The sequence below is a fragment of the Doryrhamphus excisus genome, chromosome 2 (genome assembly GCF_030265055.1).
Source record: "Doryrhamphus excisus isolate RoL2022-K1 chromosome 2, RoL_Dexc_1.0, whole genome shotgun sequence".
Classification (NCBI taxonomy): domain Eukaryota; kingdom Metazoa; phylum Chordata; class Actinopteri; order Syngnathiformes; family Syngnathidae; genus Doryrhamphus; species Doryrhamphus excisus.
The window spans coordinates 16,124,348-16,140,582 of NC_080467.1; the positions used below are offsets into that span (position 1 = coordinate 16,124,348).

Sequence of the window (16,235 nt, forward strand, 5' to 3'; positions counted from 1 at the left end):
GGGCATTGTTGTATCCAATGGTGGCCTATTGCAGATAGGATTACTGTACAGTGTTTAAAAATTGATTAGATGACCCTAGATTCTCCCAGGAGTTGGAATTTAATCGGGTTAAACCATTAACACTAAGAGTGAAACATCTCTAATCAACTATACTTAGTGACTGTCAGTTATATTGACAAAAAATTATTTAATTTACAAAGGAAAGAGGGCGGCACGGCGGTCGAGTGGTTAGCGCGCAGACCTCACAGCCAGGAGACCAGGGATCAAATCCTCCCACATTCCCAAAACATGCTAAGTTAATTAGCGACTCCAAATTGTCCATAGGTATGAATGTAAGTGTGAATGGTTGTTTGTCTATATGTGCCCTGTGATTGGCTGGCGACCAGTCCAGGGTGTACCCTGCTTCTCGCTCGAAGACAGCTGGGATAGGCTCCAGCACTCCCGCGACCCTTGCGAGGAAAAAATGGTAGAAATTAATGAATGAATGAATGAGGAAAGAGGGCGGCACGGCGGTTGAGTGGTTAGCGCGCAGACCTCACAGCTAGGAGACCAGGGTTCAATTCCACCCTCGGCCATCTCTGTGTGGAGTTTGCATGTTCTCCCCGTGCATGCGTGGGTTTTCTCCAGGTATTCCGGTTTCCTCCAACATTCCAAAAAAAACATGCTAGGTTAATTGGCGACTCCAAATTGTCCATAGGTATGAATGTGAGTGTGAATGGTTGTTTGTCTATATGTGCCCTGTGATTGGCTGGCCACCAGTCCAGGGTGTACCCCGTCCATCCAATCCATCAGATGACGCTGTCTCAAATTCATTCGCTCAACGTTTTCCAGCAGGAAGATGCTTTGTCAAGTGTAACTGTATATTATACAGGTATATGCGTAGTAGTATGGTATAATATGGAGTAATGGCTTCCAGGTTTGTGGGAAACTAACTTGCCAAGAGAAAAGCATCAGGAAGAAGTGGTATAGCGTTTCAGATTCCCAGCAAGAGAAAAATACGAGAGTGATTTGTGAGTTTCAGCAAAGCTGGACTATAAGATACAGGAATATCTGACAAACTCTTGCTAAAGTCCGATGCCTTTCCAATATTACTCATTTATTATCAACTCCTACACTGAGAACATTAGAAAGTGGGTTTTGGCAGTAGTCAGAAGTCCTCGGGAGCGCTTGTTAGTGTGACCAATCACATCAGAGTGGGTGTGCCGGGAGACGGACTGTGAGTAGAATAAATTAACAGACTGTTTTGGAAATCCAAGGAAATACAGCTAAATTAGGTTTAGATTCTGGAAGATCTAGAAAGCTTTGTGCGGGTTGTGTTGTGTAGCTGCTCTATAGGAGTGCACAACTCAATACAAAGTGCTGAAAAATGCATAATAGGTCCCATTTAACATCTCAAAATTTTTATTCTTGCCATCTTTCAACTGGTTACTAAAATTTTCATCAGGATCCCTTTACTGCGTCCCGCTATTTGAGGCACTGATGCTTCTGTGCTTCAGCAATGCCACCTTGTTTTTTTGCTGGTGAACTTTTAGGATGGATGACACAAGAGCATTTAAACATATTTTGCATTACAACACTCGATGCTTTGACCTTTGGAACAACCCCCACTGAACTCCATGTTCCTCGAGGCGCCAATATCAGTTTTCCAAACAAAAAGCAGTCCCACCAGCAGCACATTCAAAATGAAGGCCTAACATTGCTGACTGTAGTATTTGTGAACACCATTTATTTACATCATACAACTTAATCTGTATTATTGGAAGATTACACACACATACTGCGGTATATAAATAAAGATGTTTGTACAAACTTGCATGACTAAAAGGGTAAAAAAAAAAACACACACACATAATAAGCAGCCAGCCCTTGCCCCCCCACAAAAAAAACTAAAAATCAATGAAAACAGAACACTACTCACCTGCTAATATAGTCATCCACACCTTTTCCCCACAAAAAATGTGTTTTGGTACATGTGTAACTCAACATTCCCAACATTGTGAACATGTAAACACACATTTAAAACAGCAGAAAACATTCCCATGTGGAAGAGAGAAAATACTAGTGGGACAAAACCCTGTAAAGGCCAAACAATTCAAGTTTAGGCTCTCTTGTCATATGACACGACACACATTTGGTGTTAAAAAAAAATAAAAATACAGTGGGGATATGATAATACGTGTAGTAACAAGGACGCAAGGCTAACGTGCCAACATTCAGATCTCTCAATCACAACATGCACACACACACAGCTGGTTTAGCAACATGGTCATGTGGGGAGGGGTGCATCCAGTGGCTCAGACTTGAAAATGCAGGGTGCAATATCTGACCAGTCAGATGAGCAAGGGGAAAAAAAGAAATGGTCGGATTGAATATGCACTTTGATACTAATGCCAGTTGAGCTCCAATACGGTTGGCTTTGGCGTCATTGGCCAAGGACAGTACCAGCCACAGGATGGCAACCGTCAAAGGATTTCTATCAAACAATGAGTGGTACACAAAATGGATTCATGGATTTTCTTCAGCATACAAATACCATACAGTAATACGGACCGCCTCATCCCTCGGATACACACGAGTACATACTGTTCCTCAACACCTAAAAAAAAACACACACACACAAAGAAGGAAAGCTGGAAATCTGTGAAAAAAAACAAAAAACATTCTTGATCGTGAACTAACAAAGAGGGTCCATGGGGGAAGTTGGGCTCAAGTCCATTTTTGCAAAGCCGATCCAAGTAGTTCAAAGTTTTTATATTCTCTGGATCTTGTCAGCAACAACCACAGGGTTCTCTTTGCGAATCTTTGCAGCAGCTTCGGCTTTGTAGTCGTACGGACAGTTGTGTTTGTCTGAGTAACGATGAAGGCCACAGAACAGGTTCCCGCAGCGGCAGTCGAAACCTGGAACACCACAGGAATATATCAGTTTGAGGTTGCTGAGAAAATTAACCAATCATAGTATCCAAAGACATTTCCCCTTATTTTCTCCCCCCGATTCCTCTTAACCACTTTGTGGGCCATTGTTTGCTTTCATCTTTGTGAAAACAGTTGCGGGGTGCCCTTTATAGGCACAGATGAGTCTGAAAAAAGGGGGCTGCCATGGATTTGGAGACCAGTAAAACATTCATTCATCCATCCATTTTCTACCACTTATCCTCACGTGGGTTGCGGGGGAGCCTATCCCAGCTGTCTTTGGGCGAGAGGCGGGGTACACCACAAATTGGTCGCTAGCCAATCACAGGGCACGTATAGACAACCAACCATTCACACTCACAGTCGCCAATTAACCTAGCATGTTTTTGGAATGTGGGAGGAAACCGGAGAACACAAAGAAAACCCACGCATGCACAGGGAGAACATGCAAACTTCACACAGAGATGGCAGAGGGTGGAATCGAACTTGGGTCTCCTAGCTGTGTGGCCTGCGTGCTAACTACTCGTACATCAGTAAAACAGATTTTTAAAATCAAATTATGTGTGGAACAAACCCGCCCAATCAGGCAAGCTGCATTCTCAACTGTCAACACTGAGACATCCCAAGTTGATAATAATTCACACAATATTCACATAGTACTACAGTATAAGCATACATACAGTACATACACGGAAAAAACTCAAACCTTGCGGCGAGGTCAACACAAGTTAACATATGCTTGTAAATACTGTAATCATTCTTACGTGGTGAGTACCAATACATTTTATATAGGGGCTATTCGTCACTGACTGAGCGAATGACAACTGTATTTAGCTCATTGGCTTCCTGTTGCGGGCAAGCAGGAGTGTCATGGCGACTAGAGCCAGTGAATGTGTTACAACAGGCAGCCTTAACAATCCATGTTGCTGTCACTCGAGGATGTTTTTTCTTTGGCGCATATCACGTAATGCTTGTGTGGCATGCACTTGGCACCTCCGGGTTTCTGGGACTGGGCTCAGGCTGCTGGGATGTTTGCCTGGAGAGTGGCAAGGTGTACGCGCATGTTCAGCAGTACAAGTACGTGCCTGTCGGTCATTCTCCGGGAGGGGGCACTGAAGTGATAATGCATTTACCACTTTGTTGTACTGCCTCATTTCCCTATGCATTTCAAAAGCAGCAGAGTGCATCTTGAATACAGGAAGTGAACAAAAACATCAAACATCCTCACTCCCTCCACCCAATCGCTGTTGTTGTGTTCCTCGGCAAGACAATTCACTCACCTTGCCTACAGTGCTGCCCACATTATTTATGAATGTGAATGAATATTTGGTAGTGGTCGGAGAGGCGCAAATTGGCAGCCATTTTTCCGTCAGACTACCCCAGAGTAGCTGTGCCTACAGATGTTGATTACCACCCCCAGTGTGTGACTGAAGAGTGCTATGGGTGCCTTGAAAAGTGCGATATAAATACTAATCCATTATTATTAAAGTCCAAAATAAATGAAACCATTACCAAAGTCCCAAAAATTGATTGGTCGATCGCAATCCACAGGTTTAGAGTATGAAAAATAGGCAGGATAATGTCAGGGACCTATGAAGCCATGAGCTCTTTCAATTACTTCCTTTCTTTTCTGCTACTAAGTTCAATGTCATATGTTTAAACAAAGCTTCAATTTCCTTAATACTAAGAAATTACCTGCAATTACCCATATTGATGAATGAAATAAGACTGAAGGGTGCGTACACTGGCATAACAATTGGTTCATAATGGTATTCGTTTTGTTTCTGCTGGTATGTGAGCAGTGACATGCTCCATACAGCAACAAGCATGCTAGCTCAATCCTAAGGCGATTTGGAATGAAACCTCACACCTTGCGTTTTAAAACCTTGCTGGTTATGCAGAGTGTGGTACATCGCCTTCCTCTAATACTGGTAATTTAATACCATTCCGCAGGAACAGTCACTCGGCATGTCTGCAGCAGTAATAAACGACCGAAGAGGTGTTTCATTCACTGATTGGATTCATTTAGAGCAGGGGTGCTCACACTTTTTCAGCATGCGAGCTACTTTTAAAATGACAGAGTCAAAATGATCTACCCACTACAAAAATGCAAAACATCTATTTATTTTCAAATGTATTTAGGATTATTTGTACGTACAATGTATGTTGATGTACCTTACATAACCAAATGAGCCAATATTGCAAAACACACATAATTAACTATTAACATTTTTTGTAATTACCTGAGTTTACTTTGATGACTTGCACTGAATTGAATCAGCCAGGGATGCATAGTCCGGACAGTCGCTGCTGATAGCCAGGTTAGCCAGGCAAACGCACTTCGAAAAAGACATTGTGAAAAAAAGTCCACCTCCGTGATATGTTTTTGCCTTTTTACTTGGTCCAGCTACTTCACTCATTTTAGTGACCATAAACTTTAGCGAGGGCTTAAAATCTGACGCAATTCGCCGACTAGCTTAGCACTTTGCATCGTTGTTTACGCATGAGCGGTGACCTAAAGGTCAAAATTCAGTTGTCATCTGACTGGTTGTCCTGTATGTCAATCAAGTAACGGGGATGGATGATAGGCTGACATCGTAAGTTCTGCTGCACTTAGAGACGTTGTTTGATTTGATTGGTCACACGAAGGGCAACATTCAGTTGTCATCTGAATGGCTGCCCTGTATATCAATCAAGTGACGGCATTGATGCTAGGATGATATTTTTTTAATGTCACGCCGCGATCGACCAGTACCACCTCCGCGATCGACCGGTAGATCGCGATCGACTTAATGAGCACCCCTGATTTAGAGTTTCCTGCTTTGCACTTTACTTTGTATATCATCAGTGTTTGTGAAATACATCCAGTGGCATCACAGTAAAAGAAGCATCATGTGTTCATTCATTCACCTGATGAGTTTGAGGAAAGAGGTGCTGTCAGTGTTGACATTGGTGATCAAGCGTTGGGACACATTTTCATGTGACTCACCTGTAAGGCCAACCTTTTTGCGGCACATAAAACAACGGTTCTTCTTGGGTTTGGGGGGGTCCGGAGCTCTGGACACTTCACTGCCAGCAGTGGAGGATTGAATATCTATGTCTGTGGCCACTGGAAACAAGCACAACAATTAACATACAATTTAACATTTTTCCCCCTAAAAGAAATCACTGACACCCAATTAATCCGTTTAATCCATCTGTTGTTGATGCAGTCTTCCTGTACATCCTTGCGAGGACTCCATCTTCCTCCTTTTACAATGACTTCTTTTTTCATATTCAATAGCGTTACTTGAAACCTTCTTCGGCCCAAGAGCGGACGATTTACCAATGTTAGATGTAGTAAAGTTTGTACTTGGTCTTAGGTGTGTGATCAAAGATGGCTGAATCATCAACAAAGCTTTTACCCATATCGATTATGGTAGTGTACATTTATTCTTAAATGTGTTTTGCACACAATATCATGCAGTTGTCGTACACAGCCTACAGGAACTCTGCGGGGACACGAGAGACCGCCACCGCTCTAAGAACATAGAGTGGTGTGAAAAGGTGTTCCTGATTTCTTTTTTTTTTTTTTTTTTGCATGTTTGTAAATTGGCAGTTGCTTTGTCAAATGTTTCAGATCAAACAGATGAAATATTGTCAATGACAACAACGTGGTGAACCTTCATAAGGAGTGGCCGGCCAGCCAACAAGTCACAAAAGACCCCACAACAACATCAATGGGTGAATTACAATTTGGTCCACGCCCCACTTTCTGTAGTTAACTGAAACATACACTATATCAAAAATAATCTGACAGACAATAATGAGTTTCAAGCAGCTTGTCAATGAACATACTTAGTTATAATTGTTTTACATTTTAGCTGTGCTGATCAGTTAAAAACCTGCTGAAATATGCTGGTTTTGATTTTTCAAGGTAGATTTTTTTTACATTTTAGCTGTGCTGACCAGATAAAAAGCTGCTGAAATGTGCTGGTTTTTTATTTTTCTACTGTTTCAACTGTTTTCAACAGCTACTGTTGGGATTTAAAAAATCAAACAAACAACAACAAAAAAAACACCAGACACATAAAAGGCAATAGTCAGATAGCTGCGAAAAAGCTGACAATTGAGAGAGAAACCAGCCAGATGTTCAGTCATAGCCTGGCTTTTAAATCTACAGGTGCCCTGTGCTGCAGCATTTAAAGCAGTATCTCTGTTTGTGCATATAAATACAGAAATACAGAAACATGTCAACCCCCCACACTGTTTCAGACTCAAATAAACCATGATAAAGAATGTTTGGATACCTACCAAGCTCTGTAAGGTCTGCTTTGCTAATGGATACCTCTGCGTCCTCTGAGGTAAGGCTCATCGCAGTCATCTTTTGTGTTACGGAAATAGTCGACATCCCACTGCAGTGGAAAGAATCATAGCAATACACACAATAGCAATGTTAAAAGTTGTGACAATCATTATATTCCACGTATCAAAGCCTAAGTGGCACACAGACTTTCGAAACACAGCTTTGCTCTGAAAAGAGAGGACCTTACCTGAGCGTTTCGGTGGCAGCAGCCTCTGCTGAAGCTGCTGCCTCAGCTGCAGCCTCAGCTGCAACCTCTGCTGCAGCCACCGCCGCTGCTGCAGCATTATTCAAGGTGGCCTCTAACCTCTGGATGGCTGAAACTTCTACTGTGGAGCCACTGCTGCCACCTGTGGGGGAAGATGCAGGTTGCAAAACAGTTGAAAGGTGAGATAATCAAAATATAAGCACACATAAATGGCATTGACTGGCATTATGAGTCTTATGAGCCGTGCTGTACATCGGCACACTTAAAACCTAAACCCAGTTTTGCTTCGCTGGTCGCGTCATGACTGGATGTGGACCAGGGACTGACACAAGCAGCTGTGAAAAGCTGTGTTTTACCCGTTCAGACACAAATTACTAATCTGAGTTTTGGAAAATCTCGACTTGCCATGTCCAACTATAGACATTTGATGATGATGTCATCTAGATTAAGACATGTCATCTGCATAAAGACATGAAATAGTCTTTAAGGATCACAAGGTGATCAAAGAGCAATGGCCGCTTATCCTGCCCATTGGACATAATAAACGTAGAGGATGAAAATGGCAGCTCTGACATGTCAACCTGTGTTCTTACACCAAGTTAGTCTGCATAAATACAATCTTGTATGTGTCCGTCATTGTTGCGCTACTCTGTTTTTGCATGGCTGTGTAGCCGATGAACAATAATTTGCTATAAAGAAGGCAACCACGACCTTGTGAAATTACTTTCGCTCTACACGCTCTACTTGATTGTATCACTCCGCCAGAACACCCGTTCATAATCTAGTGTTCGCGACAAGAGCATTGTGAGTAAGTTTATTACTGGCATCACAGGTTTGATGTATTGCTAGTGTAGGATCGCCGCGCTTCCCATTATTTTCATGGAACAAAGTAGGCTTGGTACTCTTGGAGGTATATTAATTGTGTTTGATGAATATTTGCATACTTATACTGCATTTAGATTAAGCAGTATGAAGAAATGAGTCTATAATCATGAGAATTTTCAAGTTCCAACAACATTTTAACTTTGGTTTTAGCATTCATTTTACTTGTCAAACTTTTTGGACTAGATTTGTTCTAACTTCTTCCAAAATCCCTTTTCAAAAGGACTTCCACAAGCAAGAAGAGCGCATTTATGTTGCCTTTTTCCTCTGAATTCACATGGTGTCTAGGTACAAATGCGCTTTTTTTTAACCCCAAAGTGTCTGAGCCGGTGACAACTGAAACCGGATAGCGTAAAGGCTAGTTGAAAGGAGTTCAGGTGGACACATGAGGCTAAGAACTTTTGTCCATGCAAGTGGACATAATAAAAGAGACACAGCGGGTCTTACCCACAGCACTCAGCGAACTGACTCCTCCATTGTTCTGTCTTGACAGGTGCTCCTTGTGGCAAACAGAGCACATGCCATTAGTCCTGGGGTTGCCATAGAAACCACAGCCGGTAGCACAGAGCATGGGAGCTGGGCTCTGATTGGTCTCCTGTGCCATAGCGAAGTCTGAACTGACCTGGAGACACACACAAAAATGCACTGTTTTTACACCAGAAAAGTCACCCACTGACGTCCTCCACTTGGCAACTTAAACCACTCAAGTCGTCTTGGCAAGCATCACAATTGAACAGCCTCATAATGCCTTAGTAACAAACTTTGTCAGTCTCGCATGTTGTCTCGTCACTACTTCCTGAACTGTATTCTTAAGTATTATGGGAAATGCAGTTTTTAGCCATAAATTTGTCGCATCACTGTACCGCAAGGTTCAAAACACGATAAAGTAGCTTATACACCGGAAATTACAGTATTTTTAATATTAATTGGATTCTACATTATTTCCTATAGAAAATTTTCATTGGATTCTACATTATTTCCTATAGAAAAATTACATTGGCTTTAGTCTGACATTCAAGGTACTATTGTACACCATTCCAGTACACAGTTATAACTGCAATCGCTGTGAAAACAACAGTTGAACTAGTTGCAACTCCCAGTATTCCAACTGCACATTTAAGTGGGACAAATATGGTACCGTTACGCTGGCCTTGATCCAAACAAGTCTTAGTCCATAAAAGACACTCTGACCTCACTTATGGGGATAAAATTAATATTGTTAGCTTTTTAAATGGTTAAGTGACATCTTCACATTCACTTTGTGCACTTTTTAGACATTTTAGCCAATCAACAACCAAAAAATGCTAAGGGGTTAAAAGACTTGCGGTCACATCCTTTGTAACAGAAGCAGATCTAACCAGCGTGCTTATAGCATCCAGACAAAGACCAACCAGTCTACTGTGCGTAAAAGCGCTTGAAAACGCTCACCACTACAATACACAATACAATATAACCATTATCTGACAATTTAATCCCGAAGTAAATCTATTTGTTTAAATCACCGCTTTAGTCCCTTCATACAAAAACAGCAGGCCACACTCGTGTATCACACACACAAAATCCACTGAGTCATGCTAGCACGCTAGTGTCTGTCTCTGTGGTTCTCTAGCTTTTAAATTCAATTAGGTAACGACATAGTGGGGATGATGCATGGAAAAATACATATACTACGAATACTGTGATGTAAACGATCCAAGTCGTGTGCTTTGAGTGAATCCCGACACGACTTTATCGTGCCCGGTAGCGAGGATTGCTAACGTTGGGTAAATAAACCGAGCGAGGAGCTAAGCTTATAGCTAGCCTTTGATGTCTCTTTTGTGTGTTGGTGTCTCTAATAGAATAGAATAGAATAGAATTACAGCGATCGTGAAATATTGATAAACGCTTCTCGGTTACTTTGACTTGAGCAAGATAAGACTGATTTAACTATCAGGGATAACGACGTTACACACCAAAGCTCCGGGAATCAATCAACAGTGACTGATTCAATTCAGAAAATACTGAATTGACTTTCCGGAGTTGTTGATGTAACATGTTGGGTTTATGACAACATGATTTCCTAACAAAGACCTTTTCAAGAAGCGAAGTCATCTTCTGCTTATCCGTACGCAACTCACGTCGACGTTTGTGTTCATTAATGGACTTACCTTCTTTGTCAGATGACGGTGGGCTTCTAAAGAATTTAACGGAATTATAATGTTTATTTTAGCACACAACTGGGGTCGTCTATGTAAGGGACTTTCTTAAGTCGTCCGGCACACGGTTGGACCGCACTTCTGTTAGCGTCGTTGACGTAGCTTCATCTGTTTTGTTTTACATGTTGCCTTTGGGGACTCTGTTTCCGGTGACGTCAACGAAATTGCCAGCATGTAATTTTTTGTTTGATTTACTCCCTTTTTTAAAGTAAGTTACACAGTTTAGGCAGGTCACTAACTCGCGCCCCACAGACGCCGCCTTATATGAACTTTGACTCATAGTCAAGAAGTTATTTAAGTATTTTCACGGGGCGCTTCTATTTTGACCAGCGCAGTTTTTTTTGGACTTTACGGTACTGGTTTGCTGGCTCAGGAAATCCACTGACCAATTGCATTCGAGTTAAGTTGTCGCGCGTGATACTACCCAGCCAATCAAATGTGCACATTCCAGTCGCTAAATATACCACACCGGTGAAACACCGATTTGACGATATGACGTTAATTATGGACTGGCCCAGTAGCCAGCCCATAGACTGCTACTTGCAGTAGCAGTCTATGGGCTGGCTACTGAGCCAGCCCATATTGTTATTCCTTGTGGTGTTTACCAATTTTTATTATTCTTATATCTTAATCTTCCACTTTTTGTGCGCGTAATGCGGCCAAAACCGCAAGAAGGACCCCCACACATGTTACACCGTCGGAATCGTGACGCTCGGGACTACAGCGGTATTTATTTTTTGGAACGTTTCGTGTAACCATGGCGACGCTATTCGCGATAGAAAAAAAAATCGGCCACTAGATTAGGTACACCATTCTATTTTTAGAACAGCCGCATTCCAGAGAAAACGAGAATTTACAGACTTTTCACAGCCTTGTAGCTCAGCCATACGGCCACGTAGAAACGTGGTTGATGGCTCATTTTTTAGATAAACTTCTGAACTCTCTCTGTGGCTAAATGCTAATTGCTAGCATGTTAGCATGTTAGCATTTAAGCTAATTTACTCATGTTTAAAGGCAAATACACCCATGGCATGATGCAGGGAGGTTCTAGGACAACCTTGGCAGTTTCTAAACTTGAGGCTCTCTTGCTAGGTGCTAGCATGGACCCGTTAGCATGTTAGCATTTAAGCTAATTTACTCACGTTTAAAGGCAATTGCACACATGACATGATGTAGGGAGGTTATAGGACAACCTTAGCAGTTTCTAAACTTGAGGCTCTCTTGCTAGGTGCTAGCATGGTAGCCGTTAGCATGTTAGCATTTAAGCTAATTTACTCATGTCTAAAGGCAAATACACATATGGCATGGTGTAGGGAGGTTATAGGACAACCTTGGCACTTTCTAAACTTGAGGCTCTCGTGCTAGGTGCTAGCATAATGATTGTTAGCATGTTAGCATTTAAGCTAATTCACTCACGTTTAAAGGCAAATACACACATGACATGATGCAGGGACGTTATAGGACATCCTTGGCAGTTTCTAAACTTGAGGCTGTCTTGCTCGGTGCTAGCATGTTAGCCGTTAGCATATTAGCATTTAAGCTAATTTACTCATGTCTAAAGGCAAATACACACATGGCATGATGTAGGGAGGTTATAGGACAACCTTGGCAGTTTCTAAACCTGAGGCTGTCTTGCTAGGTGCTAGCATGATGACTGTTAGCATGTTAGCATTTAAGCTAATTTGCTCATGTTTAAAGGCAAATACACACATGCATGATGCAGGGACGTTATAGGACATCCTTGGCACTTTCTAAACTTGAGGCTCTCTTGCTAGGTGCTAGCATAATGACTGTTAGCGTGTTAGCATATAAGCTAATTTACTCACGTTTAAAGGCAAATACACACATGGCATGATGTGGGGAGGTTATAGGACAACCTTGGTAGTTTCTAAACTTAAGGCTGTCTTGCGAGGTGCTAGCATGTTAGCCGTTAGCATGTTAGCATTTAAGGTAATTTACTCATGTCTAAAGGCAAATACACACATGGCATGATGTAGGGATGTTATAGGACAACCTTGGCACTTTCTAAACTTGGGACTCTCTTGCTAGGTGCTAGCATGATGACTGTTAGCATGTTAGCATTTAAGCTAATTTGCTCATGTTTAAAGGCAAATACACACATGCATGATGCAGGGACGTTATAGGACATCCTTGGCAGTTTCTAAACTTGAGGCTGTCTTGCTAGGTGCTAGCATGTTAGCCGTTCGCATGTTAGCATTTAAGCTAATTTACTCATTTCTAAAGGCAAATACACACATGGCATGATATAGGGAGGTTATAGGACAACCTTGGCACTTTTTAAACTTGAGGGTCTCTTGCTAGGTGCTAGCATGATAACTGTTAGCATGTTAGCATTTAAGCTAATTTACCCACGTTTAAAGGCAAATACACACATGGCATGATATAGGGAGGTTGAAGGACAACCTTGGCACTTTGTAAACTTGAAACTCTCTTGCTAGGTGCTAGCATGTTAGCCGTTAGCATGTTAGCATTTAAGCTAATTTACTCATGACTAAAGGCAAATACACACATGGCATGATGTAGGGAGATTATAGGACAACCTTGGCACTTTCTAAACTTGAGGCTCTCTTGCTAGGTGCTAGCATGATAACTGTTAGCATGTTAGCATCTAAGCTAATTTACTCACGTTTAAAGGCAAATACACACATGGCATGATATAGGGAGGTTATAGGACAACCTTGGCACTTTGTAAACTTGAAACCCTTTTGCTAGGTGCTAACATGGTAGCCGTTAGCATGTTAGCATTTAAGCTAATTTACTCATGTCTAAAGGTATATACACACATGGCATGATGTAGGGAGGTTATAGGACAACCTTGGCACTTTCTCAACTTGATGCTCTCTTGCTAGGTGCTAGCATGGTAGCCGTTAGCATGTTAGCATTTAAGCTAATTTACTCATGTCTTCAGGCAAATACACATATGGCATGGTGTAGGGAGGTTATAGGACAACCTTGGCACTTTCTAAACTTGAGGCTCTCTTGCTAGGTGCTAGCATAATGATTGTTAGCATGTTAGCATTTAAGCTAATTTACTCACGTTTAAAGGCAAATACACACATGACATGATGTGGGGAGGTTATAGGACAACCTTGGCACTTTCTCAACTTGATGTTCTCTTGCTAGGTGCTAGCGTGGTAGCCGTTAGCATGTTAGCATTTAAGCTAATTTACTCATGTCTAAAGGCAAATACACACAACGCATGATGTAGGGAGGTTATAGGACAACCTTGGCACTTTCTAAACTTGAGGCTCTCTTGCTAGGTGCTAGCATGAAAACTGTTAGCATGTTAGCATCTAAGCTAATTTACTCACGTTTAAAGGCAAATACACACATGGCATGATATAGGGAGGTTATAGGACAACTTTGGCACTTTGTAAACTTGAAACCCTCTTGCTGGGTGCTAGCATGGTAGCCGTTAGCATGTTAGCATTTAAGCTAATTTACTCATGTCTAAAGGAAAATACACACATGGCATGATGTAGGGAGGTTATAGGACAACCTTGGCACTTTCTCAACTTGATGCTCTCTTGCTAGGTGCTAGCATGGTAGCCGTTAGCATGTTAGCATTTAAGCTAATTTACTCATGTCTTCAGGCAAATACACATATGGCATGGTGTAGGGAGGTTATAGGACAACCTTGGCACTTTCTAAACTTGAGGCTCTCTTGCTAGGTGCTAGCATAATGATTGTTAGCATGTTAGCATTTAAGCTAATTTACTCACGTTTAAAGGCAAATACACACATGACATGATGTGGGGAGGTTATAGGACAACCTTGGCACTTTCTCAGTTTGATGCTCTCTTGCTAGGTGCTAGCGTGGTAGCCGTTAGCATGTTAGCATTTAAGCTAATTTACTCATGTCTAAAGGCAAATACACACAACGCATGATGTAGGGAGGTTATAGGACAACCTTGGCACTTTCTAAACTTGAGGCTCTCTTGCTAGGTGCTAGCATAATGATTGTTAGCATGTTAGCATTTAAGCTAATTTACTCACGTCTAAAGGCAAGTACACACATGGCATGATGTAGGGAGGTGATAGGACAACCTTGGCACTTTCTAAACTTGGGACTCTTTTGCTAGGTGCTAGCATGATGACTGTTAGCATGTTAGCATTTAAGCTAATTTGCTCACGTTTAAAGGCAAATACACACATGCATGATGCAGGGACGTCATAGTACATCCTTGGCAGTTTCTAAACCTAAGGCTGTCTTGCTAGGTGCTAGCATGTTAGCATTTAAGCTAATTTACTCATGTCTAAAGGCAAATACAAACATGGCATGATGTAGGGAGGTTATAGGACAACCTTGGCACTTTCTATACTTGAGGCTCTCTTCCTAGGTGCTAGCATGATAACTGTTAGCATGTTAGCATTTAAGCTAATTTACTCATGTCTTCAGGCAAATACACATATGGCATGGTGTAGGGAGGTTATAGGACAACCTTGGCACTTTCTAAACTTGAGGCTCTCTTGCTAGGTGCTAGCATAATGATTGTTAGCATGTTAGCATTTAAGCTAATTTACTCACGTTTAAAGGCAAATACACACATGACATGATGTGGGGAGGTTATAGGACAACCTTGGCACTTTCTCAGTTTGATGCTCTCTTGCTAGGTGCTAGCGTGGTAGCCGTTAGCATGTTAGCATTTAAGCTAATTTACTCATGTCTAAAGGCAAATACACACATGGCATGATGTAGGGAGGTTATAGGACAACCTTGGCACTTTCTCAACTTGATGCTCTCTTGCTAGGTGCTAGCATGACGACTGTTAGCATGTTAGCATTTAAGCTAATTTACTCACATTTAAAGGCAAATACACACATGGCATGATATAGGGAGGTTATAGGACAACCTTGGCACTTTCTAAACTTGAGGCTCTCTTGCTAGGTGCTAGCATGATAACTGTTAGCATGTTAACATTTAAGCTAATTTACTCACGTTTAAAGGCAAATACACTTATCGCATGATATAGGGAGGTTATAGGACAACCTTTGTAGTTTCTAAACTTGAGGCCATCTTGCTAGGTGCTAGCAGGGTAGCCGTTAGCATGTTAGCATTTTAGCTAATTTACTCAAGTTTAAAGGCAAATACACACTTGGCATGATGTGGGGACACTATGGGACTGCATCAACCTTTTCCGTACTTGAGGCTTTCTTGCTAGGTGCTACCGCGGTAGCCGTTGGTACACCGGGCCCGAGGTTCACAGCACAGGTGGCCAGTCCATCAAAATTTCCGCGGGAATTTTCTAGTTATGTATATTTAATTTCTTTATTAGACTTTTAATTTTTCTCTTTTGCAACACCCCGTTGTGACACTATTTCAACCTGGAAATTTACTTGAAATTGATGCCATAAATAAAAATACATATTAACAAATAAATAAAATAAATTCTAAAACATTGTTTTCATTAAAACCTTTGAAGTGTGTCATCTATTATTAGGTACACCTGACACAACACAACATCTAAAATATTAAGCCTTTGGTTTGTAATCTTGTAGCTATTTTGCTGGCTATAATGTCATTTGAACTGAAACCCGATTGTATACAAAGTAAATCAGAATATTTAATATTCATATTTTGTGAAGGAAGTGGCATTAACACAGTACTTTTCTGTTACTTCACTATAGTTCCTCTAAACAGCTGATTGTCATTGTAAGCTGTGACACCCACACAAGA

General features: G+C 41.5%; 1 protein-coding gene across 1 annotated transcript; it reads right to left on the reverse strand.

Annotated features, from left to right (window-relative positions):
* Positions 1-1,704: 1,704 nt before the first annotated feature.
* On the reverse strand, positions 1,705-10,867 carry LOC131109979 (AN1-type zinc finger protein 5-like). Its single transcript, XM_058062585.1, has 6 exons — positions 10,490-10,867; positions 8,790-8,964; positions 7,443-7,602; positions 7,204-7,304; positions 5,900-6,019; positions 1,705-2,898 (listed from the first exon to the last, which is right to left on the reverse strand). Exons 2-6 carry the CDS (start codon positions 8,944-8,946, stop codon positions 2,750-2,752), a joined length of 687 nt encoding a protein of 228 aa, XP_057918568.1. The 5' UTR covers positions 8,947-8,964; positions 10,490-10,867; the 3' UTR covers positions 1,705-2,749.
* Between the last annotated feature and the right edge of the window lie 5,368 nt (positions 10,868-16,235).

What these genes read in the sequence shown, in the direction of transcription:
- LOC131109979 (XM_058062585.1), bottom strand. Translation starts at nt 8,946, where the DNA reads ATGGCACAGGAGACCAATCAGAGCCCAGCTCCCATGCTCTGTGCTACC. An exon ending in CAGTTCGCTGAGTGCTGTGG is followed by an intron (nt 7,603 to 8,789) that starts GTAAGACCCGCT and finishes CTTCCCCCACAG; the next exon opens with GTGGCAGCAGTGGCTCCACA. An exon ending in AGCAGACCTTACAGAGCTTG is followed by an intron (nt 6,020 to 7,203) that starts GTAGGTATCCAA and finishes GCTTGTTTCCAG; the next exon opens with TGGCCACAGACATAGATATT.